The sequence below is a fragment of the Ovis aries genome, chromosome 7 (assembly GCF_016772045.2).
Source record: "Ovis aries strain OAR_USU_Benz2616 breed Rambouillet chromosome 7, ARS-UI_Ramb_v3.0, whole genome shotgun sequence".
NCBI classification, from domain to species: domain Eukaryota; kingdom Metazoa; phylum Chordata; class Mammalia; order Artiodactyla; family Bovidae; genus Ovis; species Ovis aries.
The window spans coordinates 100307021-100332693 of NC_056060.1; the positions used below are offsets into that span (position 1 = coordinate 100307021).

At 52.5% G+C, this 25673-nt stretch overlaps 1 protein-coding gene across 15 annotated transcripts in view; it reads right to left on the reverse strand.

Moving 5' to 3' along the window:
* Nucleotides 1-25673, reverse strand: part of TTC7B (tetratricopeptide repeat domain 7B) — a 271518-nt gene that overhangs the window by 135592 nt on the left and 110253 nt on the right. For all 15 annotated transcript variants that reach the window (XM_060418491.1, XM_060418490.1, XM_060418489.1 and 12 more), the window contains one exon: nucleotides 1407-1485. In XM_060418491.1, the coding sequence (XP_060274474.1) occupies nucleotides 1407-1485 (79 nt within the window). The remainder of the gene's footprint in view (nucleotides 1-1406; nucleotides 1486-25673) is intronic.

The following is a 25673-nucleotide window of genomic DNA, read 5'->3' on the forward strand; positions in this document are numbered from 1 at the left end:
CGGGAGTGGCTTAGCCTCGGCCAGCTGAGCACTCCAGCATTTGCAGGACTCCCGGGGGCTCCCTGGGTCCTGTGCTGAGACCCCAGGCTCAGTCTCTGGGTTCAGTCTCCGGTCAGGGAGTTTAAGATCCCACACGCCATGTGCTGCGGGCATGGCAACAGGCGCGTGGTAACGGGCAGACCGCAGCACGGGTGACAGGGGGAGGCCGCACCCGAGTGCCTGGGGCTCTGCCTCTGAAGGGCGCCCTGCAGAGCTGTGACTAAGCCCCCCGGCAGGAGAGTGAAAGGCTTAAAGGGAGGAGAGAGAAAGCAAGCCCACAGGCGAGTCAAGCTGCTGACCAGCCAGTGTGTCTAACCGGCTTTCCTGTGTCTGGGTCTTATGGTCAATGTAGTTGGACAGCCAGGTGCTCCTAGGATCGAACGTGCTTTGCCCCGTCCAGGGTGCGGTATGACCCTTCAGCATACAGCCACACGGGCATCGGGAGGGCCTCGTGCTAACCGCCACGCAGGGTGCACGCCTTACGGTCTAACAGCACGACCGAGAAGGGACTGAAAAGACGTCCATCATTCGCCATCAGGGAAACGCAAATCGGAACCTCCATGAGCCAGCACACCACACTCACTAGGATGGCTAGAGCTGAAAAGAAATAACAGACACGTGCTGTCGAGCACGTGGGAAACTGGAGCGCGCCTCGCTTCTGGTGAGAAGGTAAAATGGCGCGATCGATCTGGAAAACAGCTTGGCGATTCCTCCAGGGGCCAAATGTAGAGTTACCATGGGATCTAGCAACTCCAATCCCAGGTATGTACCCAAGAAAAACGAACACAAATACCCACACAAGAACTTGCATGAGGATGTTCACAGCAGCATTATTCATAAGAACTGGCAAGCAGAAGCAATCCAACGTCCTAGGGACTGGTGGCTGAATAAACAAGATGAGCTCTGTCCTGCGCTGGAATGTCATCCGCCGAGGAGGGGAAGAAGACTCACGGCACAGGACAGATGGGCGTTGTGTAAAGCCAGTCACAAAAAGACCACGTACTACACAAATCCGCTTATATGAAATGTCCAGAACGGGCAAATCCACAGAAACAGGAGGTAAGTTAGTGGCCACCCCCAGCTGGAGGAAGAGTAGAATGGGACTGACCAGTAACAGGCATGGAGGTTTTTGTGGAGTGATGAGAAGGTTCTGAATCGAAATATGAATGATGGCTGGACGATTCTGTGACTCTAAACTCCAATGACTTTAAACTGGTGTATCGATATGCTTCACTGATAGAACTTAAGATGTGTAACGTCTGTATTACCTAATGTGTGACGACACATCATATATAATTCATAATACGAAAGAGAGAGAAGGTGTCTGCAGCGCCTTTGGGCCTGAACCAAGTCGCGGTCACACTTACCATCCGCAGGTTTTGGGTTGTTCTCGTCTCAACCGCTCTGAGGAGCTCTCTGAATCTCCCGACTCCTCTTGTCAGGCTCCTGTGGGCACACAGAATTTGACAGGGCTCCCATCCGGTGCCTATTAATGTTAAATATCTTATACACGCATTCCACTGCATTTTGTCTACATAAAAGCTGTCAGCGAGACAGTAAGCAAACCATCGCTTGGCACGTGTCTGTCCGTCTTTGCTCAAGTCTGAAAAATCTGACCTAAGGTTGATGGGCTTTGGTGCTTCCACAGTCAGAGTTTCTCAAGCAAAGAAATGTTGGAAAGCCAGATCTGAGGCAAAAAAAAAAAAGGCAAGATATCTTTCCCAAGTCTGTCTTCCACCCCCCAGTAGCTCAGCCTGCTCCGTTAAGTGGTGCTAAACTCTTCACCCCAGAATGGGTGGCATAAAGGTACAGGGATGCGCAATGTGGGGAAGGTTTGTGACCTGCCTCCTTTGTGGGCGAGACCAAGGGCAGAGGCATGAGAACCGAGGGGCTCCATCAGGCAAGCGCTCTGTGTCTTCAAAAACACACACTGCCCAGTAAAGCCGCCCGCCCCACCCCCAGCCTATCCCCAACCCCAGCAGGCAGGCAGAGGGTCACAGCCCCTCCCGAGTGGGCGGGCACCCCTGGGCTGAGGTCAGCGCATCTCACACACGGCCACACACCTCACCATGTGGGTAGCTTGTTTTGAGAAGGGGCAGATCACACCTGGCTTCACCCTGACCCACACGCCCAGACCCCACGTGTCTGTCCCCCTCTCTGAGGCTGTGCCCAGCCCGGCCAGCTGGGATCACTTCCCCACAGGTCTCTTTGCATCGAGCGCCGCCACCTCCTATGGCATAACCCGGTGGTATTTATAACCTGCTCATTAGAACACATCTCATCTTTCCAAAAAGCCACCAAGCAGGTCAGCCGATGCCGGCGCGGCAGAGGCCAGGTTTCGGCTCCCCTCTTCGATGACACTTTAAGTCGCACAAAGGGATGAAAGCAGATGAAACGTGGGCTCCATGTGCTCTGAGCACTCACGGGGCTATTAATTCGTGTCTTAAATCGACGCAACGTCCCAGGGCTCTCATTCACAAGAACAGCCCCCGAACTTGAAGATAACGGTTTATTGGCACCGGGACATAAACACTCCCATAGTCCTCTGACCCACACATATCAGATGATACCAGATCAGAGGCTTTACGGCAGCATAAAAAGAGAAGCTTGTGCTCAGGACTCCAGGCAGCGCTAAAGGAGACATGAATAAAAATTAGGTAATAGGCCCTGGGACATGCAATCTCTGCTGCTTTCCCCTTCATTTGCTTTTATGGGATCTGAGTTCACAGGCAATAGAGTATATTCGCTTTGGACTGAAGCTCCCTTCTCTTAAGTAACATGGCAGGGGAAGGAACAGCTACAGCTGAGAACGGGATGGGCGGGACAGAGCAGTGTCATTTTAGCCCAGAATCCCAGAGTAAACTCCCAGTATGCACGAAAAGAGGCTTCCCCAGGGGCTCAGGAGCAAGGAGTCCACCTGCTATGCAGGAGAGGCGGTTAGATCCCTGGGTGGGGAAGATCCCCTGGAGAGGGAAGAATCAACGCACTCCAGTATTCTCGCCTGGGAAACCCCAGGACAGAGGAGCCTGGCGGCTACGGTCCACCGGGTCTCGCCAGAGTGTGACCTGACAGCGCACACAGCACGTACACATGTGAGCAAATCGTGGCGTTTTAAGCTGCGTGAGTAAAGGCGGCGCTGAGACAGCGCAGTCGGAGGCCCAGCCTTACACGGCGGTTTTGGCAGTGGGGACAGCAGGCAGTGTTCAGTCCAAACGCCCGTAACTCAGCGGGAAGACACCAGCTGGGAGCTGGCCCTTCAGAGCGTCTCCCGGGCCCTCCTCGCAGAGGGAGACACCTGTCCAGTCACAGAAGCACGGGATTTTCTAGCTAGAAATGATCCGGCATGGCCTAGTCCACCGTGACACGAGAGAAGCGGCTCGCTCAGTCGCACAGCAGCGGGAGGGCCAGCTGGGAGCTTTCCGCCAAAGCTCTCACCTGGCTGACAGAGGAACCGCAGCTCTCAGACCGAGGACGATGCTCGCAGGGGGAACAAAGCAGAGGGACTCAAGACAGGCTGCCTTCTTAGAGAACCAACTTCTGGTCGCGGGGAGGGGTGGGGGGAGGCATGGCTGGGCGCCTGGGAAGGACGCGCAAACGGGTCACCAGCAAGGCCTGCTGCGCGCCGGGCTCCCCCCTGCAGCCTGGGCGGGAGGGGCGCTGGGGGGACGGATTCGCGCACACGTGCGGCTGGGTCCCTCCGCGGCCCGCCGGAAACCATCACGACATTGTTAACCCAAAATAAAACGTTTAAAATAAAATCCTGAGGCGGGGAGGAAGGCCTGCTTTCCGTTATTAATATGCAAATCAATATGTACATAATGCAAATCAATATGTACATGATACCAATCTGACGCTTCCAGTGATCCCAGCGAATGAGCTACTCGTAGGAACTGGTTCAAAAACTGGAAGGAGAACCCGCTGTCGCGGGAGAAGCAGCCTGGAGCCCAGGGCGAGGCTCGCCGCCCGAGCTGAGGGCCGCGGGCGCAGAGCCGCCGTGCGAGGGCCGGGCGGTCCTCCCGCGCACGGCCGGCGCCCCCCGGCGGCCGCGGCAGGAAGTCCCCGTGAGCGGGGACGGCGGCCGCCCGGCCGGCCACACCCGCAGCCGCGCCGGAGGGCGCCCCGAGCACTGCCCTGCCTCTGAGCAAATCGGCGCTTTCTCAAACTGCTTCCAGCTTTTTTCTGGGAAGAGCTTCGGCGGCGGAGTCTAGCGCTTCCCGAAGCCGGGGAGAATTGTGTTCATCAGCAGAGTCCGCAGTGACCGCGGGGCGGGGACCAGCGCGGGGCTGGCGGCCGCAGGAGGGGGCTGGAGGGGGCAGGTCGCACAGCTTGAACGTCAGAAAAGGAACAAAGTGTCCTAAATACAGAGACACGCAACCACCAGCAGCTCTTACACCATTCATGTTTCTGTAGTCGCATAATTCTATTCAAGCAATCACTTCCACGGTTGCCATGACGGCAGAAAAAAATTTTTTTAAGATAATCATGATAGAAAGAAACAGAAAAAGATTAACTTGCAAAAATTACATTCTAGAGGCTATGAAATACCCCCAGTTTGAGGGACGTGAATAAACCCACAGGGCTGCTTTCGTGTCTCTATTAGCTTATTCTTGCAGTGTTGACACCGTGAAACAGCTAGAATGAACTGCTGCTTAGAAACTGCACTCCAACACGAAGGGAAAGCGAGCCACGGACTGCCCCGGGTTTGAGGGTTTCCACAGACCCTTGACATGAGGTCATTTATTCCGTTTCAACACCCCTGACTGAGAGAGTGCAATGATGTCAGAATTCATTATGGGAAACGAGTCTCAAAAAAACGCTCTCGCCAGCATTCGGGCAGCGGGCACTGGCGAGCGGTCAGAACTCGGGGTTCACCTCCTGCACCCCGCTTCTTGAGCTGGGGGAGCTTGCCTCCGCGGGGGACGGTTCCCAGCAGCTCAGCCCTCACCGAGGAGAAAGGGCCTGCGAGTCCCTGGAGCACCCGCTGGCTGACCGGAGGGCGAAACCCGCCCGCGTCGCCGGGGGCCCCAGCCCTGCTTTGGCGCGGGCCCCAGCTGCAGGGAGCGCTCCGTGTGTCCTCAGCCGAGCTGGGGCAAACCCGGCGGGGGAAGGCGCACCCGCCGTCCCGGGGCTGCGCTCCCCTCCAGCCTTAACCTGCTTCCCTTCTCCTTCTCTCCTCCCGCCTCTTCTACCGGCTTCCCCTCCCCCACGCCCTCCCCCGCCCCGCGCCCTCCCCCACCCCGCGCCCTCCCCCTCCCCCGCGCCCTCCCCCGCGCCCTCCCCCTCCCCCGCGCCCTCCCCCTCCCCCGCGCCCTCCCCCTCCCCCGCGCCCCCCCCCCCCCCCCGCCCTCCCCCTCCCCCGCCCCCCCCCCCGCGCCCTCCCCCTCCCCTTGCCCTCCCCCTCCCCCGCGCCCTCCCCCTCCCCCGCGCCCCCAGCCCCTCCTCCTCCTCCCAGGTCTCAGCGCCCTGAGGTCCGCCAGGGGGCACTGACTGGCCAGCACCGGTCCCTTCTTGACCTCCTGGGCCCTGAAATCAGCATTTCTGACGGCCGGCCTCTGAAATCTACGTTCTCACGTACAAATGTATAGCAGCGTCTGTTCATGTCCTGTCCCGCTGTGACTCCGAACCGCACACTCAGCTCTTTAATCCTGTCACCTGTCTCTAAACTGTCAAACCAAGGGGGAGACAAACTGGAAGGAACCCAGAGCTCCAGAAGCAAACTCCAAACGGAAAACCAAGTCTCTGAGCAACTCGGAGACAAGAGAATCATTTCACCTCGTGATGGGCAGCGACTTCAACAGCAAGCTCAAGCTACTATTTCACATTCATTTACATTGTCACAGACACTTCTTCGGAGCCAGGGGGAAAATAAAATCCCTCCTCTTCCAGTCTGTCCTTCCAAATTATCTTCTAGCCTCAGAGCTTGGCCCAGGTCACCCAATTTAAGCCCAGTGTACTTAAATTCAGCATCAACTGTCACTGTCATGCAAACTCATAGTTCTGCTGTGAATAAAATACTTTTCTTACGAGATGTCAAATTCCTAGCTCATAAGGGAAAAGTTACTTGTTAGCGTAGGTTCAATATTTTTTCTCCTTATCTGTGGTTGAGAACCTTAAAGATCAATTTTAGAACAAGTCAACACAGTAGATCTCTTAAAGCTAAGAAATTGTTTGGCTTTTTCCATGTTTCTTCTTACCAACTGGTGTTCTGAACCTAAGTGATAGGTTGTTTCATAATTACTGAACACCAAACTTGGGCAGGGCTTCCCCAGCAGCTCAGACGGTAAAGAATCTGCCTACAGTGCACGAGACCTGGGTTTGATCCTTGGGTTAGGAAGATCCCCTGGAGGAGGGCATGGCACCCCACTCCAGTATTCTTCCCTGGAGAATCCCATGGACAGAGGGGCCTGGCGGCTACAGTCCATGGGGTTGCAGAGCTGGACACGACTGAGCGACTAAGAACAGAGCACACTTGGGCAAAGTGGGAGACGGTGAGGGACAGGGAGGCCTGGCGTGCTGCAGCCCACGGGGTTGTGAAGAGCCAAACTTCATCACACCGTGGGTTCCCGGCTCCTCCTTGAGGACAAATGGTGAACAAGGGAAGCCCCAGGAGCCACGCGTGTCCTCACATCCCCAAAGAGAACGCAGGCGCCTTGAGGACCCAGGTCTTTGTCCCTCAAGCAGAGCCAGCTTGCAGAGTGCTCAACAACTACCTATCGAACGAGGGAAATTCACAACTGCCAGGAGCTGAGTGAACCAAGACCCTGAGGGCATGCGTTTTCTCCCTGTTTCTTGCCGCCTCCTTTCTCACTGCACAGGGATCAGCAGGCAGCTCAGCAAGTGTTACTTTAAACAGAATCCGCCTCATCCCGGGCCTGCAGCAGGATGTCTGAGGAGCAGTGACATGCAGGCAACACGCCCGGAGTGCCCCGCCTGGCATCCTCGGGAGGGCTGTGTACAGAACGAGGAGTGTGAGGTTTAAAAAAAAAGAAGAGTTTCAGAGAAACTGTGCTGCCCAGGCACCGTTCCGCATGCCCCGCTCTCTGCCTGGAGAGTCCTGGGTCTTCCTCCAAGACCCGCTCAGAGGCCTTTCCTGCGCTCCCGCCTCCCGGTGCTGTCCGCAGGGTGCAGGTGTTTTGAGCACAGACAACATTCAACACGCCGGTTTTCACTTGTATCTGTATCTGCGCCACTGTAAGGGCACAGGCCCACAGCGCACCCACCTCTCCTTGTCCCAGCGGCCTCACGAGCTGACCAGGCACCCAGTGGCCTCTAGTAAGCTGTGCACCCCCCGGAGAGAGAAACAGACGATGCTGACTTCACATTCGTGACTGCACACTAGCACACACGCCGCACCGTGTCTGGACACTGCCGTCACTTAGAAGTCTAGAGAAACAGAGATGACCCAGGCTTCCCTGGCGGCTCAGATGGTAGAGTCTGCCTGCAATGCGGCAGACCTGGGTGTGATTCCTGGGTAGGAAAGCTCCCCTGGAGGAGGGCATGGCAACCCACTCCAGTATTCTTGCCTGGAGAATCCCGCGGGCTACAGTCCATGCGGTCGCAAAGAGTCAGACACGACTGACCGACAAACACAAGACTCAGCGCACCTCCAGGCCAATCCCTCCTTGTCCTCAGGTTTGGGAATGCTTCCCCTTCATTTATGTGACATCAGTATCGTCTGCATGGGAACCGTCCGGAGTTGAAACCAGATCTCCCGATCTGGGAAGTGGGAGAAGAAAAAGACATCCTTCACACTCCAGGAGGCCGCGTCTGGCCGGCTTTCAGGGAGTTGTTTTTCCCAGAACAGATCCCAGCTTCTCCCTCTGCACGCTCTTCGCCTCAGATCCAGTGACCTGCGTCCGTGAGGACAGATGGCTCGCTGCAGTTGGGGGTCAGGGACCAAACCCACAACCTTGGCCTCGTTAGCAGAGGACTCTCTCTGATCCCGGGGCGAGCCGGCTGCCACCTGGATACTGCGGCAAAGGGCGTGAGAGCCGCGCACCGGGACGTCCGCAGGCAGGCGAAGCCTCAGAAGTCTCTCTGCAAACCCAACGAGGGTTGTATGAGGCTTAGCAACGAGGGCTTCCTCGTGACAAACGCGGAGCCAACCAGGCAGCCATGCCGGAGGGAGCAGGTGCTGGTCCCGGCAGGACGGGCGCGCGAGGCCTGGGGGCCCCGCCGAGCCTGCCGCTCCAGCCCGCGGCGGGTGACAGCGGGATGCCCTGCCTGTGTGTGCCGTCCTCAAGTCTCCAGGCTTCTCTGACTCTGCAACCCCATGGACCACGGCATGCCGGGCTTCCCTGCCCATCACCAACTCCCGGAGTTTGCTCAAACCCATGTCCGTTGAGTCGGTGATGCCACCCAACCATCTCATCCTCTGTCGTCCCCTTCTCCTCCTGTCCCCAATCCCTCCCAGCATCAGGTGGCCAAAGTATTGGAGTTTCAGCTTCAGCACCAGTCCTTCCAATGGATATTAAGGACTGATCTCCTTTGGGATGGACTGGTTTGATCTCCTTGCAGTCCAAGGGACTCTCGAGTCTTCTCCAACACCACAGTTCAAAAGCATCAGTTCTTCAGTGCTCAGCTTTCTTCACAGTCCAACTCTCATAACCATACATGACCACTGGAAAAATCATAGCTTTGACTAGACAGACCTTTGTCAGCAAAGTGATGTCTCTGCTTTTTAACACGCTGTCTAGACAGCCAGATAAACTGCCGCAGAGGCTTGGATGGAAGGACAACATACTCTCCTACTGGCTCTTCCCTCACCCGGACTCCCAGGCTCTGGGGAAACACGGGATATATAGAAAGGCCTGCCCCCTCCCATCCTCCTTCCTTTTAACTTTTGGAAATGGGTCAAAGGACGTCCATCCTCATTCAGAAAACAACACCGAGCGTCCACTGGGCACGAGAAGAGGCTGCGGGGATGCGGGGATGCGGCGCTGGGCCAGCCGACGAGCGTGCTTCCCCCGAGCCCGGGCCTCTCTGCTTTCAGTTTTTGTTTGCTTATCTGGGCTGCGCCGGCCTCGCTACTGCTGCTCAGGCGTCTCTAGTGGCGGTGAGTGGTGGCTGCTCTCTAGCTGTGGTGTCCAGCCTTCTGATTGCAGCGGCTTCTCTTCCTGCAGACCACGGTCTCCAGAGCGCAGCCTCAGCATTGTGACTCACGGGCTTAGCTGCTCTGCGGCAGGTGGGATCTTCTCAGACCAGGGATCGAACCCATGTCCCCTGCACTGGTGGACAGATTCTTAACCACTGGACGACCAGGGAAGTCCCTGAACCTGGAATTTAATGAGGCTCAGTTTGACCCAAGAGGCCTCTTGGTACCTAATGCAGAGCTGGACTCAATCTCATGGCACTTTTAACAAACAAACCAACGCTCACCTAGCATATGAGGCTTGCTCTTCAAAGTATCGACCTGAAAATCAGGTCTCATCTACATTCTCAAACGGCATAGAATACATAATCTGGAGCCAGACCGTCTGGGCTCAGACACGAGCTCAGCCACTTGACTTGTTATTGACTGTGGGCAAGTGCTGGGCCTTGGTTTCCTCATCTGTAAAATGGGGAGAACAAATGCACTCACTTCATAGCCTGGCTGTAGGAATTAAGTGAGTTAATACAGGGAGTAAGGGCTTTTTAAGTGTTCACGATTATCATTACTGTTATCCTCAAAACTGTGCCATTGCTCAAAACAGTTTTGGAATTCTGGAATCTACCTTCTAGTTGATATATAGACACACAAGTCTGTTTTACTTCTTTGAAGTCATTTAATCCTGGGGTGGGGGGGGGGGACAGATACTCCCAGTTTGATGGATTCATTCACTGTGCTATTTACTGAAAGCCTAAGAAAAGCTATGACCAACCTAGACAGCATATTGAAAAGCAGAGACATTATTTGCCAACAAAGGTCCATCTAGTCAAAGAAATGATTTTTCCAGTAGTCATGTATGGATGTGAGCGTTGGACCGTGAAGAAAGCTGAGAGCCGAAGAACTGATGCTTTTGAACTGTGGTGTTGGAGACAACTCTTGAGAGTCCCTTGGACTGCAAGGAGATCCAACCAGTCCATCCTAAAGGAGATCAGTCCTGAATATTAGTTGGAAAGACTGACGCTGAAGCTGAAACTCCAATACTTTGGCCACCTGATGCAAAGAACTGACTCATTGGAAAAGACTGATGCTGGGAAAGATCGAAGGCAGGAGGAGAAGGGGATGACAGAGGATCAGATGGTTGGATGGCATCACCGACTCGATGGACATGAGTTTGAGTAAGCTCCGGGAGTTGGGTATGGACAGGGAGGCCTGACGTGCTGCACTCCATGAGGTCTCAAAGAGTCAGACACGACTGAGTGACTGAACTGAACTGAACCGTGCTCACAATGATGAGACAACAACTGATGTCAGGTGGGAAGAAGCTCTCTCCTGGGGCCTTTTTGTCCCTCTAGCAGCAAAGAATGGTGACTAGGGGTGCTGGTGTCCATGGGGAGCAGCAGAGTCCCCACCGAAGGCCATGGGGCGAGGGCCCAAGATCCGCGCAACACAGAGGATGCAAAGGAACCGAGGGAGTAGGGAGCTGAGTCCTTGTTCCAGCTCAGTTAATACAGCTAGCGTTTACAGGCTGTTCTGAATCAATCAGGATCTCCCGGATGGTAGAGAATTTGCCTGCCAGTGTAGGAGAGGCAAGTTCAATCCCTGGGTCCTGACGAGTTCCTGGAGAAGGAAACAGCAACCCACTCCAGTATTCTTGCCTGGGAAATCCCATGACAGAGGAACCCGGGAGGCTACAGTCCATGGGGTTGCAAAGGAGTTGGATACGACTCGGCAACTAAAAGAACAAGAGCAACAGCTGAATCAATCAACAGGGGCCAGCTGAAATGCGAGGCTGCGCGCCTGGGCGGCTGAGCCGCTGGAGGCAGTTCAGTGGTAGACTCGTGGGTCAGGCGCTGAGCCACCAACGTTCGGGGAGAAGGCTGATACCAAGCTGACAAGAGGGCGGTTCGGCACCGACGTCACTCGCTTCCGTGGAGGGCCGTGTCCGTTCCAGACCAGCCCGGGCGGGAAGACACGCGCACGGAGCCCGAGAAAAGGAGACACGCAGGCCGGCCTCCAAGAAGGCACGCGTTTCATTACGAAACCCTGAGACGCACCCGGGTAATCTGATAATAAAGTAGACGGAAGACCATTTAGGAGGTAGGGCTGGTCTGCTAACAATGACTTCAAACATTCGTGGATTCTAAGCCGCAGTCACGCAGTTGGTCCATCCTGACCATCCAGTCACCTGGGCTGCGAGGAGGGCAGGGGGCAGCGTCCACTCCCGTTATTCTAACACTGGAAACAGGAGGAACGCATTTCCAAAACAGCCTCTCGGGACAACACTTCAAAAGATAACAAGTGACCAGAAGGACTTTAAATCTCCAGGAGTCACGGGTCCAGATGCCTCTAGGGGCCAAGCAGGCAGCAGCGGGGTGGGGGTGGGGGAGGGGCGAGCTGAGCGGGGAGGGGGCTGCCGGTCTGAGGGCGGTGCTCAGCCTGGGGGGCCGGGCAGACCCCTGGGAGGGGAGGGGGTGTTCACATCCGGGCAGACCCCTGGGAGGGGAGGGGGCCATTCACACCAGGCCGACCCCTGGGAGGGAAGCGGGCGTTCACACCAGCAGACCCCTGGGACGGGGGGCAGACCCCTGGGAGGGGAGGGGGCCATTCACACCAGCAGACCCCTGGGAGGGGAGGGGGCCATTCACACCAGCAGACCCCCAGGAGGGAAGGGGGCGTTCACACCGGCAGACCCCCGGGAGGGGAGGGGAGCTGGGACAGAGGGCAGCACGTGGAGTGAGGCCGCTGAGTGGTGCCCTCCTCTGTGACCCCATGGACTGCAGCCCGCCAGGCGCCCCTGTCCATGGGGTCCTCCAGGTAGGAAGACTTGAGTGGGTCGCATCTCCTCCTCCAGGGGCTCTTCCCGACCCAGGGATCGAACCCGCGTCTCTCACGGCTCCTGCACTTGCACGCAGGTCCTTCACCACTGAGCCACCTGGGACCCAGCCCATTACATACTGGTCAAACTTTTTTCTCAGCGGACAAGTATTTGGCATGTTCTGTAGTTTTACCCAGGAGGAAACGAAGGCCTGGATACGTTATGTGACGCGCCCGCAGTTACCACGCAGCCCGCATACAGGAGAGCTGGTATTGGAACCCGGTGCCCAGGAAAGCTGACGGTCCCTGCCAGACGGGAGCCTGCAGGCAGCCTGGAAACTGCGCCTGACTCCCGGGCCCCAGAGCCGGGGGCACGCAGGGCAGGAGAGAGACGGGGGGCGGCGGCGGCCGGCCCCGGCCCCGAGCGCGGCCCTGAGTCAGCGGCTGCGAGTCGTCAGTCCCCGCGCCGGCCGGCGACTCGCAGCGCGTTTCCGCCGCGTTGGCCAGCCTTCGGAACCCCGAAGCGGGCCGGGTGGACGCAGACACCGAGGTTCTCACAGAACCGAGCCTGTCCACAAGCTTCCACTCTGCAGCTCTGCTCTCGTCGCAGGCCTCACGGATGCGGCCCTTCCTGCGGAGCAGCGCAGCCGGGCGGGCGGGCGGGCGCCCCGCGTCCCCTGCAGCGCCTGCCGGAAAGGCCCGGTGCTAGGCGCGCGCGCCGGGCGCCCGGGGCCTGCGGGGAGCCCACGGAATCTGCTCAGTCGACTACGCTATCCTCAAGCCCCTCCAAGCCATTCAGAGGAGCAGACATATACGCATGGCTCTCAACGAGATCGTTACAAACGAGTCCCCTCTCACCAGGAAAGCCGCCCTGAGACTCTGGGCTGCCTCGGGTCTGTAAGGCTCGCGGCCCGCGCCCCGCGCCCCGCAGAGCGCTTCTGCGAGCATCTCAGCGCAGCCCCGCTGCTCGCGAACGTCCGCCGCCATCGCCTTCCTCCGAGGGGACGCGAGCCGGTGCCACGCCGCCCTCCGCTCACGGCTCCGGATGGTTCTCCCACCAACTTAGCGAGCAGGCAGGACCTCTTACCCTCAGCTGACACAGGCAGCGACTGAGCCCCAGCGAGCGAGTGGGCGAGGCCCGCCCGACAGTGCTGGGCCGGCAGGGGAGCCAGGACCCGATCCCCGCCGCAGGGACCCCTCTCCCCAACCCCCCGCTTGGTTTCCTTCGCTCCCATCTTTTATTGACCTCCACCCCAACTATTTAACTCCTGTTATATAAAGTATGGGCTTCCCAGGGGGTGCAGTGGTAAAGAATCCACCTTCCAATGCAAGAGATAGAAGAGATGCGAGTTCGATCACTGGGTGGGGAAGATCCCCAGGAATGGGAAACTCCAGGGAAGCAGGCAACCCCCTCCAGTATTCACGCCTGGCAAGGGCAGAGGAGACTGGCGGGCTATACTCCATGGGGTCGCAAATCGTGGGACATGACTCGCATGCATGCACACATATAAAATATAGATACAGAAAGCCAGATAAAACAAATATATCGCTTAGGGAATTATTACAAGGAAGAAACCCTTGTAATTATCACCCAAGCTCGGTTTTTTTTTGTTTTTTTTTTTTAAGAACGGACTCTTGTCATTCAGCCCATCCCAATTAACAAGCCTGTCCCTCCATCCAAGGGAGGTATTGGGCTTCCCTTGTGGCTTACCTGGTAAACAATCCACCCACAATGCGGGAGACCTGGGTCAGTCCCTGGGTTGGGAAGATCCCCTGAGAAGGGAAAGGCTACCCAGTCCAGTAGTCTAGCCTGGAGAATTCCACGGACTACAGTCCATGGGGTCTCAAAGAGTTGGACACAACTGACAACTTTCACTTTCCATCCGAAGTAAACGTGCCCCCGACTTCCCCACTCATTGCTACACTCCATCTCCTTACAGCTTAATCACTCAAGCATACACCCTGGCACTAGAGTTTAGTCTTACCTAGTTTTCTTTCTTGATGAGTCTTTAAAGTCTCTCTTAATCTACAGATTCCCCTTCTATCTCTTTCTTTCCATTACAATTTACCAGTTAAAGAATCTGAGCTGTTTGATGCATGGAGTTTCCCATTGGCTGGAAAACCAGACAGCCATGCAGGTCTCCACAGTCCTCCTTTCCCTGTATTTCTTGCTTCTCGGAGCTGGATTTCAAGCCTTACCCTGTCCAGGTTTCATCCCTCTGCAAGACTCTGCTGGTGGCCTGTTCCTCCGGCAGGAGGCACGTGGGGTCTGGCTGTGGCTCTTTGTTTGATGTTAGCAGCCCTTGACACTTGACGGTTAGATATGCTAATTCACTGGAGTTACAAATGGTGACATTCTAATTCTCTCACTGCGTTTTCATTTACTAGCTGGAGTGATTTTATAGGGAGGTATCTCCTTTCACCTAACAGTCGGTTTTCCATTTCACACAGTAAAGGTAGGAAAAACGTCTGCTTCTTTCTTTGTGTCTACTTTGTTGGACGCTGAATTAGACTCATGAGTGTAAACGCATCTGATGCGACTGCGGCGCTCCTTATCCTTCCTGAGATTCGGGCTGCCCCATGTACAGCCGGAGCCCTGAGTTAGAAAACATGGCCCGAGGAACCTTTGATAGTTCTCTTGCTGACTGATAGGCAGAGATTCTACAAGCTTGTCTTATTTATTTCCCACCCCAGAAATGAATGAGGTTTCCTATCGGAAAATGATACTTCAAGATCACACCCTAGGCGCCAGGGATGGTCACTGCTACTGGGCCAGGCACTGAGTCAGACCTCCTCCCCTCTCCTGTCCCTCCGAAGGACTTACTTCAAGGACTGTCCCTCCTTCTCTCAGCCTCTCTCGCTCGCTCTCTCACACACAAACGTGTGTATTTACACACATGCACACACAGACACCCAATGATTTCATATTGACATTTCCAGTTCAGTCATTCAAATTTAGGATTACACTTTATATATTATTATATATATACTTTACTTATATATTAATACACTTTATGGATATTATACAGACTCTTTACCAGCTGAGCCACCAGGGGAGCCCAGGATCACACTACAGTAGCCCACGCTGGAGAGGGTGTGCAGAGAAGGGAGCGCTCCCACTCGGCTGGAGGGAACGTGAGCTGGTGCAGCCACTGTGGAGACCAGGGCAGAGGTTCCTCAGGAGCTGAAACCAGAATTATCATACGACCCTGCAGTCCTGCTCCTGGGCGTGCACCCGGGCAAGCCAGCAACTCACACAGATACGTGTGCCCCAGGGCTCACCGCAGCACTGATTACAACAGGCAGGACACGGAGGCAGCCTGGGTGTCCATCAGCAGACGGATGGATACGGAAGTCGTGGTACATATATACAATGGAATATTACTCAGCTATCAGAAAGAATGCATTTAAGCCAAGTCAGCCCTAACGAGGTGGATGAAGCTAGAGCCTACTCGACATGAATGAAGAATGAAGTGTCAGAATGGAGTCCGTCGGAAAGAGACAGACAGACACTGAATATTAGCGCATGCACGTGGACTCTAGAAAGCGGGCACTGATGGGCCAACCTGCAGGGCAGCCATGGAGATGGGCACAGACCACAGGCTCGCGGACTCCGTGGGGAGGGGGACGGGGACGAATTGAGAGAGCAGTATGGAAGCACAGCTGGCCACATGTCAAACATAGAGCCAGCGGGGACTTCTGAGAGACACAGGGCGCTCAACCCAGCGCTCTGCAGCCGCCTAGAGGGGTGGGGCGGGGAGGGAGATGCGAGGGTTAGGAGGGAGGGGCCACAGGCACACCTGTGGCTGATTCATGATGATGTAAGGCAGAAGCCAACGCAATACTGTAAAACGATTATCCTCCCCCCCAGAAAAAGCGGTACATATATAAAATGGAGCACCACTCAGCCATAAAAGTAATGCAATAATGCCAAGTGCAGCAACACGGATGCGACCGAAGGTCCGTGTGCTGAGTGAAGTAGCTCAGAAGGAGAAAGACAGACTCTGCACGGTGTCACTTATACGTGTATTCTGAGTGTGTATCCGTGACTCACTCTGCTGTACAGCAAATTCAGGACTCGAGTGTTTTCTTGATTTTTTCTACCTTAAATGTATTCTGTCTTTCTCTCATACCAAGACTCCTGATCCCGAAGGACATAGGGGGAAAAAGAATTAGAATATTCCATAAGCATTAATCTGCCCTATTTTATGTTGCACAAAATATTTCACGATATCAATACTAATCAAACCGCCATCATTATGATTACAGAAAAGCTAAAGCAAAGCCCTTCTTCTCTGTGTACGCTGCCAGCACTCTCCTTTCACTTATCAGTTTACGGTCGGGCTGCATCCATCATGAGACGAAGAAACATGGGAACAGGACACACGCTTAGGAAAAAAGGCGAGCCAGGCGCTGGACGCAGACCTCGGAGGAGGAGCAAGGAGAGAGAAGCCTTCCTCAGGGGCCAGCGCAAAGAAACGCAGGGAAACAACAGATGGGAAAGACCAGAGAGCTCCTCAAGGAAGTCAGAGGTGCCGAGGGAACATTTCATGCAAAGATGGGGACAATAAAGGACAGAAGTGGTCTGGACCTAACAGAAGCAGAAGATATTAAGAAGAGGTGGCAAGAATACACAGAAGAACTGTACAAAAAAGAGCTTCACGACCCAGATAATCACAATGGTGTAACCACTCACCTAGAGCCAGACATCCTGGAACGTGAAGTCGAGTGGGACTTAGGAAGCATCACTATGAACAAAGCTAGTGAAGGTGATGGAGTTCCAGCTGAGCTACTTCAAATCCTACAAGATGATGCTGTGAAAGTGCTGCACTCAATATGCCAGCAGATTTGGAAAACTCAGCAGTGGCCACAGGACTGGAAAACGTCAGTTTTCATTCCAATCCCAAAGAAAGAATGTTCAAACTACCACACAACTGCACTCATCTCACATGCTACCAAAGTAATGCTCAAAATTCTCCATTCCAGGCTTCAACAGTATGTGAACCGAGAATGTCCAGATGTTCAAACTGGATTTAGAAAAGGCAGAGGAGCCAGAGATCAAATTGCCACCATCTCTCGGATCATCAAGAAAGCAAGAGAATTCCAGAAAAGCATCTACTTCTGGTTCACTGACTACGCTAAAGCCTTTGACTGTGTGCATCACAACAAACCATGGAAAATTCTTCCAGAGTTGGGAATACCAGACCACCTTACCAGCCTCCTGAGAAATACGTATGCAGGTCAGGGAACAACAGTTAGAACTGGATGTGGAACAGTGGACTGGTTCCAAATTGGGAAAGGAGTACGTCAAGGCTGTATATTGTCACCCTGCTTATCTAACTTATATGCATATCATGCATATAAGCCAGCCTGGATGAAGCACAAGCTGGAATCAAGACTGCCGGGAGAAATATCAATAGCCTCAGATATGCGGATGACACCACCCTGATGGCAGAAAGCAAAGAACTACAAAGCCTCTTGATGAAAGTCAAAGAAGAGAGTGAAAAAGTTGGCTTAAAACTCAACATTCAGAAAACAAAGATCATGGCATCTGGACCCATCGTTTCATGGCATAGATGGGAAAACAGTGGAAACAGTGAGAAACTTTATTTCTGGGGGCTCCAAAATCACTGCAGATGGTGACTGCAGCCATGAAATTAAAAGACGCTTGCTCCTTGGAAGAAAAGCTATGACCAACCTAGACAGCATACTAAAAAGCAGAGACATTACGTTGCCGACAAAGGTCCATCTAGTCAAAGCAATGGTTTTTCCAGTAGTCATGTATGGGTGTGAGAGTTGGACTATAAAGAAAGCTGAGCACTGAAGAATTGATGCTTTTGAACTGTGGTGTTGGAGAAGACTCCTGAGAGTCCCTGGACTGCAAGGAGATCAAACCGGTCAATCCTGAAGGAAATCAGTCCTGAATATTCATTGGAAGGACAGATGCTGAAGCTGAAACTCCAATACTTTGGCCACCTGATGTGAAAAACAGACTGAATGGAAAAGACCCTGATGCTGGGAAAGATTGCAGGCGGGAGCAAAAGGGGACGACAGAGGATGAGATGGCTGGATGGCATCACCGACTCAATGGACGTGAGTGTGAGTAAACTCCAGGAGTTGGTGATGGACAGGGAGGCCTGGCGTGCTGCAGTCCACAGGGTCGCAAAGAGTTGGACACAACTGAGCGACTGAACTCAAGTCAATACAAACTCACTCTGGATTAGCCTCCCTGCTGGATTCAGCCAAGACCTCAAAGTGTCTGTTATGAATATGAACAACGGATAGAGACTATGCTTAAAGATTAAAGGAAACGATGAGTCAGCGGATAGGGAATCTCATTCGGGAAAGGAAAACTATAAAAACTAACCAAGGGGGATTTTAGAGTTAAAAAGTATAACTAAAATGAAAAGTTTCCCAAATGGACTCAACAGCAGCTTTGAGATAGCAGAGAAATAATTGAACTTAAAGATAAATCAAAGAACAGAGGGGAAAGAAGGCTGAAGAAAAAGAGACATGTAATGATAAAGCTACTGAAAAACAAAGAAAAAAATCTTGTAAGTAACAACTGAAAATAATTAATCACATAGAGGGAAACAACAGTTAAGATTAATGGCGACTTCTCATCAAACATAGTGGAAGCTATCTGCCTGGCAATGCAGGAAATGCAAGATACCCGGCTTCAACCCCTGGGTTGAGAAGATCTCCTGCAGCTGGAAATGGCAACCCACTCCAGTGCTCTTGCCTGGAAAATCCCACGGACGGAGGAGCCTGGAAGGCTGCAGTGCATGGGGTCGCTGAGGGTTGGACACGACTGAGCGATTTCACTTTCATTTTTCACTTTCTTGCACTGGAGAAGGAAATGGCAACCCACTCCAGTGTTCTTGCCTGGAGAATCCTAGGGACGGGGGAGCCTGGTGGGCTGCCGTCTGTGGGGTCGTGCAGAGTCGGACACGACTGAAGTGACTGAGCAGCAGCATACTCAAAGTGATGAAAGAAAATGATCAGCAAGAATTCTATCTAGTGTAAAATTGTCATTCAAAAATGATGGCAAAATAAAGACATTCCCAGATAAACAAAAAGTGGGAGAATTCACAGCTAGCAGACACGTGCAATACAGAAGTTTATAGGAAGTCCTTCAGGCTACCGGGAAATGGCCACAGACGGCAACGTGAAACCTCAGGAATGAGCTAGTAAGAGTGCTAGAAATGTAAATATTTGAGTAAATATGAAATACTGTATAAATATACTTTCAAATCTTGTCTTTAAATTTCCATTAAAAATAGGATCGTATGAGAAATTATCATTTTGCACTGTTGTGTTTGTCATATACACAGACATTCGTAGCAAAAGAAAGAAGCTCTATTAGAATGAAGAATGAAGCTGTAGTAGAGCCAAACTTTATATTTTACTGAAATAATTGATCATTTAAGATATGTTTTATGATTCATAGAGAAAGCAGCGTAAAAGTTTTCAAAATATACAGGTTAGAAAATCAACAGAAAAATTAAAATGCAGTGCTGAAAGGTGTTTGTTTAATACAGAAAAGGGTAACAGGGAGGAATAAAGAATTCAAAAAAGATATGAAACATATAGAGACAAAAGAGCAAAATGGCAGAAGTAAATTTAATCATTGCATGTGAGTGAGCTAAACATCCCAATCAAAAGGCAAATTCCCTAATACTGGATGAAAAAGTAAACTCCAGCGATCTGCTGTCCACAGGAGATATGCACGAGGTGGGCTTTAATCCAAAGACACAAAATTGAAAGCAAAGGATGAAAAAGATACACTACGGAAACCAACCCCAAGATGGCTGGAGCGGCTCTATTAACATCAGATGAGACAGACTCGCAGTGAAGAAATGTCACTGGAGACAGAGACATCTATGGGAAACCTCACTTTATGGTGAAAGGCTGAGCACTTTCTCCCTAAGGTCCAGCAGGAGCATGATAAAGAGGTCTGATCACACCACGTCCATCCAATGCTGTGCTGAAGGCCCTGGACTGTGCAGTAGGTGACTGTAAACACAGGAGACACATAGCTTGAAAAGGGGAAGGAAAGCCGTGTTTATTCACAGATGACACAATCCCATACGGAAAAATCCTAAGTCATTAATCTGTTAAAAATTATAAGAACTAGTTAAGAAGTTTGGCAAGGTTGCAGGATAGAGCATCTATTTATGACAATCAATAGTATATATATGAGAGCAAAGAATTGCCTGAAAATGAAAGTAAGAAAACAATTGCACTCACAATAGCATAGCATGAGTCAGACAGGAGCAAGTGTAAAATCTAAGCCTATGCAACACAAACTACAAAACATTTTTGAGAGAAATTAAAGAGAATCTAACTAAGAGACAGTGGATGGGAAGATTCACTACCGTTGATGCTAAGCCATGTCTTGCTCTTTTGCGGCCCCATGGACTGTAGCCCACCAGGCTCCTCTGTCCATGGGATTTCCTAGGCAAGAGTACTGGAGTGGGCTGCCATTTCCTTCTCCAGGGGATCTTCCCAACTCAGGGATCAACCCTGAAACTTCTGCATTGCTGGGGGATTCTTTAACGCTGAGCCACCGACCTAGAGATTGACTGCCACCCTTACTAAAATCCTGCGAGGCACTCTTTTTTTGGTAGAAATTGACAAGATGATTCTAAAATTCACATGGAAATATCAAAGACTGAGACAGACAAAATTCTGAAAAAGAACAAAGAGGACTTATACTATCTAATTTCAAAATTTACAGTAAAGCTGCATAGTCAAGACGGTGTGCTATCGACTTAAAGAGTAGATATATGATGACACAAAATACAGATTCCAGAAATAAACCTTCATATTTACGCTCAGTTAAGTAATGTTTACTAAAGTGTCAGGACAGTTTAATGGGAAAAGAGTTGATTTTTCAACAAATGGTGCCTAGACAACTGGATATCTAGATGCAAAAAAAAAAAAAAAAAATCAACTTACACTCTCACTTCACAAGACACTCAAACATTAACTCAAAATAGAGACCCACCTGTGAGAGCTAAAACTATAAGCCTTCTGGAATGAAACACAGGAGAAAATCTTTATAGTCTTGGATTGGGCCAAAATTTCTTAGATATGGCACCAGGGATGGTCTAAAAAAGAAAAACTAGTTAAGCTGGACTTCATCAAAATTACCTTTCCCTCTTCAACTGACATGATTGAAAAAAATGGATACCAGCCAGAGACTGGCAGGAAATACTTGCAAATTATGTATCTGACAAACGTTTTGTATCCAGAAATACGTAAGGAACTCTTACAACATGGTAAGAAGACAACAAATCCAAGTGAAAACAGGGCAAAAGCTCTGAATAGATGTTTCGCCAAAGAAGATACGGGAATAGCTAACAGCCACACGCAAAACTGCCAAACACCATTCATTGCTGGGGAAATGAAAATTAAAACCACAATGAGACACCACGAGAAACCCACTGTGCGCGCTAGTCTTTCGGTCGCGCCCAGCTCTTCGCAGCCCAGGCTCTTCTGTCCATGGGATTCTCTGGGCAAGAATATTGGAGTGAGTTACCATTTCCTCTCCAAACCCACTAGACTGGCTTTAATTTTAAAGCTGACAATACTAAGGGTTGAAGAGAACAGAAAGAAGCTGGGACTCTTACATTGCTGCCAGGGACGGCACAGTTAGGCAGCACAGTCGCTAAGGAAGACAGCTTGGCAGCTTCTTACAAGCTAAACAGAGACGTGCCGTCCTCTCGTCATTCTGCTCTCAGCATCGTCCTCGTCGTGGGGCCCAGTCCCAGCAAAGAGCCCTAGTGGGGTGGTTCCAAGTCTCCGGAGGGACCGGACCGCTCCAGCCCCTCAGCTCTCACTTGGCAAAACTCTTTCATTTTCAGCTGCAAATCCCAAATCGGCCAGACAAGCTTTCCAGTAGTCTTGCTGGCTATTTCTGGGTCTCCTGTCCGCAGGCCCTAGAATACCCCCTTGCTGCCTTCTGCTTTCTCCCACACAAATGCAAATAACATGCTTGTCTTGGGCTGCTGAAGTCTGTCCCTGTTAGCTTGTATATACTTTGAGGTTCATGAGTACTTTCTGTCATCTAGCTCTGTTCTAAATGTCGTTCATGGGGTTTTGGGTTTGCTATCTGGGTGCTGTCTTTCTAATGTCAGGATACGAGAAGACCCCCGAACCCTGCTCCCACGGCTGTCACTCCCCAGACCTCTCAGCTGCCCATTTGAACCTTCTCTGAAGTGAGAGTGTGGCTCAGGCGCTGAGTCGTGTCTGACCCCTCTGTCTGCCAGGCCGGAACACTGGAGTGGGTCGCCACCTCCTTCTCCAGGGGATCTCCTTGACCCGGGGATCGAACCCTCGTCTCCCGCACTGCAGGCGGATTCTTTACTGTCTGAGCCCCAGGGAGCTGACAAACCCTAATTTATCATGCTTGCCGTGTGCCAGACACTGTCCAAACACTGCTTCCTAAGGCTCTTAATCTGCCGCACAGCATGAAGCAGGCACCGTTGCTACCCTGTTTGCAAATGAGGGAAACGAACCTCAGAGAGCTCAAGGTCACACAGCCTTCTGTGAGAGAGGGTTCACACCCAGGTCGCTGGCCCCAGAGTCAGTGCTCACTAACCCCTAGACGGTGCTGCCTGCCCGGAGCACAAGGGAGCCATCCTGCCTGGGGGCCACGACCACCGTCCCCGCCCGCCTCCCCCGCAGGCCTCCTGAAGACAGGAAAAGACGGGGAAATCGCACCGTCCCCCAAAGACTGAGTCCAAGTCAGCTCTGAGAAGTGCAGTGAACACACCCAGGCCAGTACCCCCGGCCCGCTCCCGGACCCCCAGCCCGTCTTGTCACCGCCGAGCCATCACAGGTGCCATAATTCCTTGTTGGCATCTCTGTCCTCCCCATGAGCTCAGAGAACATTCGTTATTCATCTCAAATCCCAGAGCTTATCCTAGAGACTGGCAGCCAGCAGGCTCTCAATAAGTGTCCATGGAATTGAGCAGGCAATAGCGTCTCTTAAAAAAACAGAAAATCTAGCTCAAAATGTACTTGAAAGCAATATAATTGCATCTTTAAAAAAAAAAAAAATTCTGTAATTCAGAGGTTTTACCAAGCCTGGCTAATGAGTTTTTCTGGGTATTTCTTCAGAAGAAATACAGTCTCAGATTCTTCCTGGTATTTCAACTGCCTGTTTCCAACATGCAAAGATTGCTGCTTCTGATGCTAATTTGCCAGGGAGATTCAAAGGAGAAGCAGCTCCCACGCCCTTCAACCACGCGCCTGCCAGCAAAGAGACGAAGCCCAGAAGCAAAGGCGTGGCGTGTCTGCGCCAGGCCTGGAGGGCTGCCCCCAGAGTCTCCTGGGAGTGAAAAGAAAAACGCACACCCAAACAGAGAGGAAGGTGCAAAACCAAGCGCTAGCTGAAAGAAGCAATTCATTAACTGTCGCGAGTCTCACAGTTTCATGCAGGACTTTGCTGTGAGAACACACGATTACGGTGTAGCTGTGTTTACTGATGTGCGGATCAGTGGCAGACATTGCTCCACAAATATAAAGGCAGGTCTTTGTAAGAAAATGGATGGCCGCTCTCCTTTTCAAGAGAACCTTCTAGCATTTCCTAAGAACAGTCATAAGTGCTCCAAAGATATCTCAGTCATTTTCTGGGCTTTAGCTCAATCTCTCTGTGACTCTCTGTAAGAGTTGACTAAAAATACCTCTGCAAAAAAAAAAAAAGAACAGAGAGAAAAGTGATGACTTAGAAACAGGTAGGAAGTATCTCTTGAAAAGAGCTGGGGCCTCAACCCCATGCCCTGCCCTCACAGGACACATTCCGAGTTTGGCACCCACACCTGGGCAGCAGGGGAGCAGGTGGATGAGCACAGCCTGGCTGGGAGCTGGGGCAGGGAAGCTGCTGGCTTGCCCACAGCCCCGCCACCCACCCCGCCTCCCCAGCAGGCACATCTGGACGTCACCGAATTACCAAGAAAGCTCCCCGCAGTCTGACAGGCGCACAGAGGGTGAGATCTGGCTTCCTCCTTGACCAGACGGGACATGAATTCCTCTTTCCCAGCACACACGAGCCGCTGCCTGCAAGGCCCGCACTGACACAGGCCCGAAGGCTCCTGCGTCCAACTTCACTCCATGAGACGTCAACTCAAAAGAGCTACAGACTAAAAAGAAACATGCGGGTCTGGGAGGCTCTGGGAGCACAGGTTCTCAACAGTAAGCTGTGGAAGAGGATAACACGCTCCTGCTGGGGGAACCCTGAATCCAGACGTCTGGGCTGAAGGAAGGGGGCTGGCCAGCACCACGCTGCCACGCAGACATGAAACAGTCCGCCAGACCTGCCTGGGGGTCGTTGTTCAGGCACCAAGTCGTGTCCGACTCTTGGCAACCCCATGGACTGCAGCCCGCCAGGCTCCTCTGTCCATGGGACTTCCCAGGCAAGGATACTGGAGGGGGTTGCCATGCCCTTCTCCAGGGGATCTTCTCCACCCAGAGATCGAGCTGGTGTCCCCTGCATTGGCAGGAGGATTCTCCACCGCTGAGTCACCAGGGAAGCCCCCTGCTTGGGGAGCATCTTATAATGCAGCTGGCATCATTGGAAACAGCCTTATCTCAGAGATAAGGCGGACAGCAGAAGCCCGAGATGAGCCCGGAAAACATGTTACTTCTGACTGAGGACGAGGCAACGTGGTCCCTGGCCCCCTCCACCCTCTTTCAACGGAAAGACATCACCTTGCAACGTCCAGGAAGATCTGGAAGGCCAGAGCACAGCTCCGCCCTCCCACCAAGAAGCTGCGGCAGGAGCAGTAGCTCCGTGAGCCCCGTCCAGGCGGCCGCGCCCACCCTGCACCCCAGGACCAGAACCCGGCTCAGCCCTCAGCGCTCAGCACACGTGTGCTCTATTAACTCCTTTTAAAGAAAACACACAGCTGTCAGGCGTCTATGAGCCACAGCCATCCCTGAACATGAGAGGTTCACTCACTCACTCTCTCCTTCACACACAGCCGTAGACAGATACAGACCCCTCCCCAAACCAAACAGACAAAAATTCCTGGAACTTGTACGCCCGTGACGGGAGGCAGACAACAAACAGCTCAGGAAAAAATACATAAAGCAGGCGAGGGTGAACGAATTCCTCTCCTCTCCGGCTTGAGAATCTGACCTTAAGTTAACTTTCTAGTTCTGTTTCTCTGGAAACCTAATTAAAGACACCCACAGAATGCCAATTATGTTAGGAGGCAACATTGCTTATGATAAAAATCACCCCTGATTGATAACTTGCGTCTGGACTGGAAAGAGCCGTAAATATCTGATGGGGACAAGACTGCTTCGGGCTTCCTTGACTCTGATGACTTACAACTGAGCATCTCCCCAGGGAGACATTAACCAAGACACAGCCCACGCCTGCTCGATGCGAGGTTCCTTCTCCAGAGCGGGAGCTGTCACTCCACAACGGGGGAGGGCGAAGCTCCCGGGAGGCCAGATGGACAGTCCAGCCCACAGGCCACACGGGAGAGAAGCCCCTGCCCCTGCCCTGCCGCAACCTTTGATTCTATTCAGGGCCGTCTCAACAGACAGATGCCCAGTGTGGCGAGTGAGTCTTGTGGGTTGGAACGCTAAACAACCTGAGAAGATCCCTGTAAGCTCTGTTCACTGTATACTTGATGCTGGTTAAATGCTGTGTGCTCAGTTACTTACTCGCATCCGACTCTTTGCGACCCCACCGACTACAGCACGCCAGGCTCCT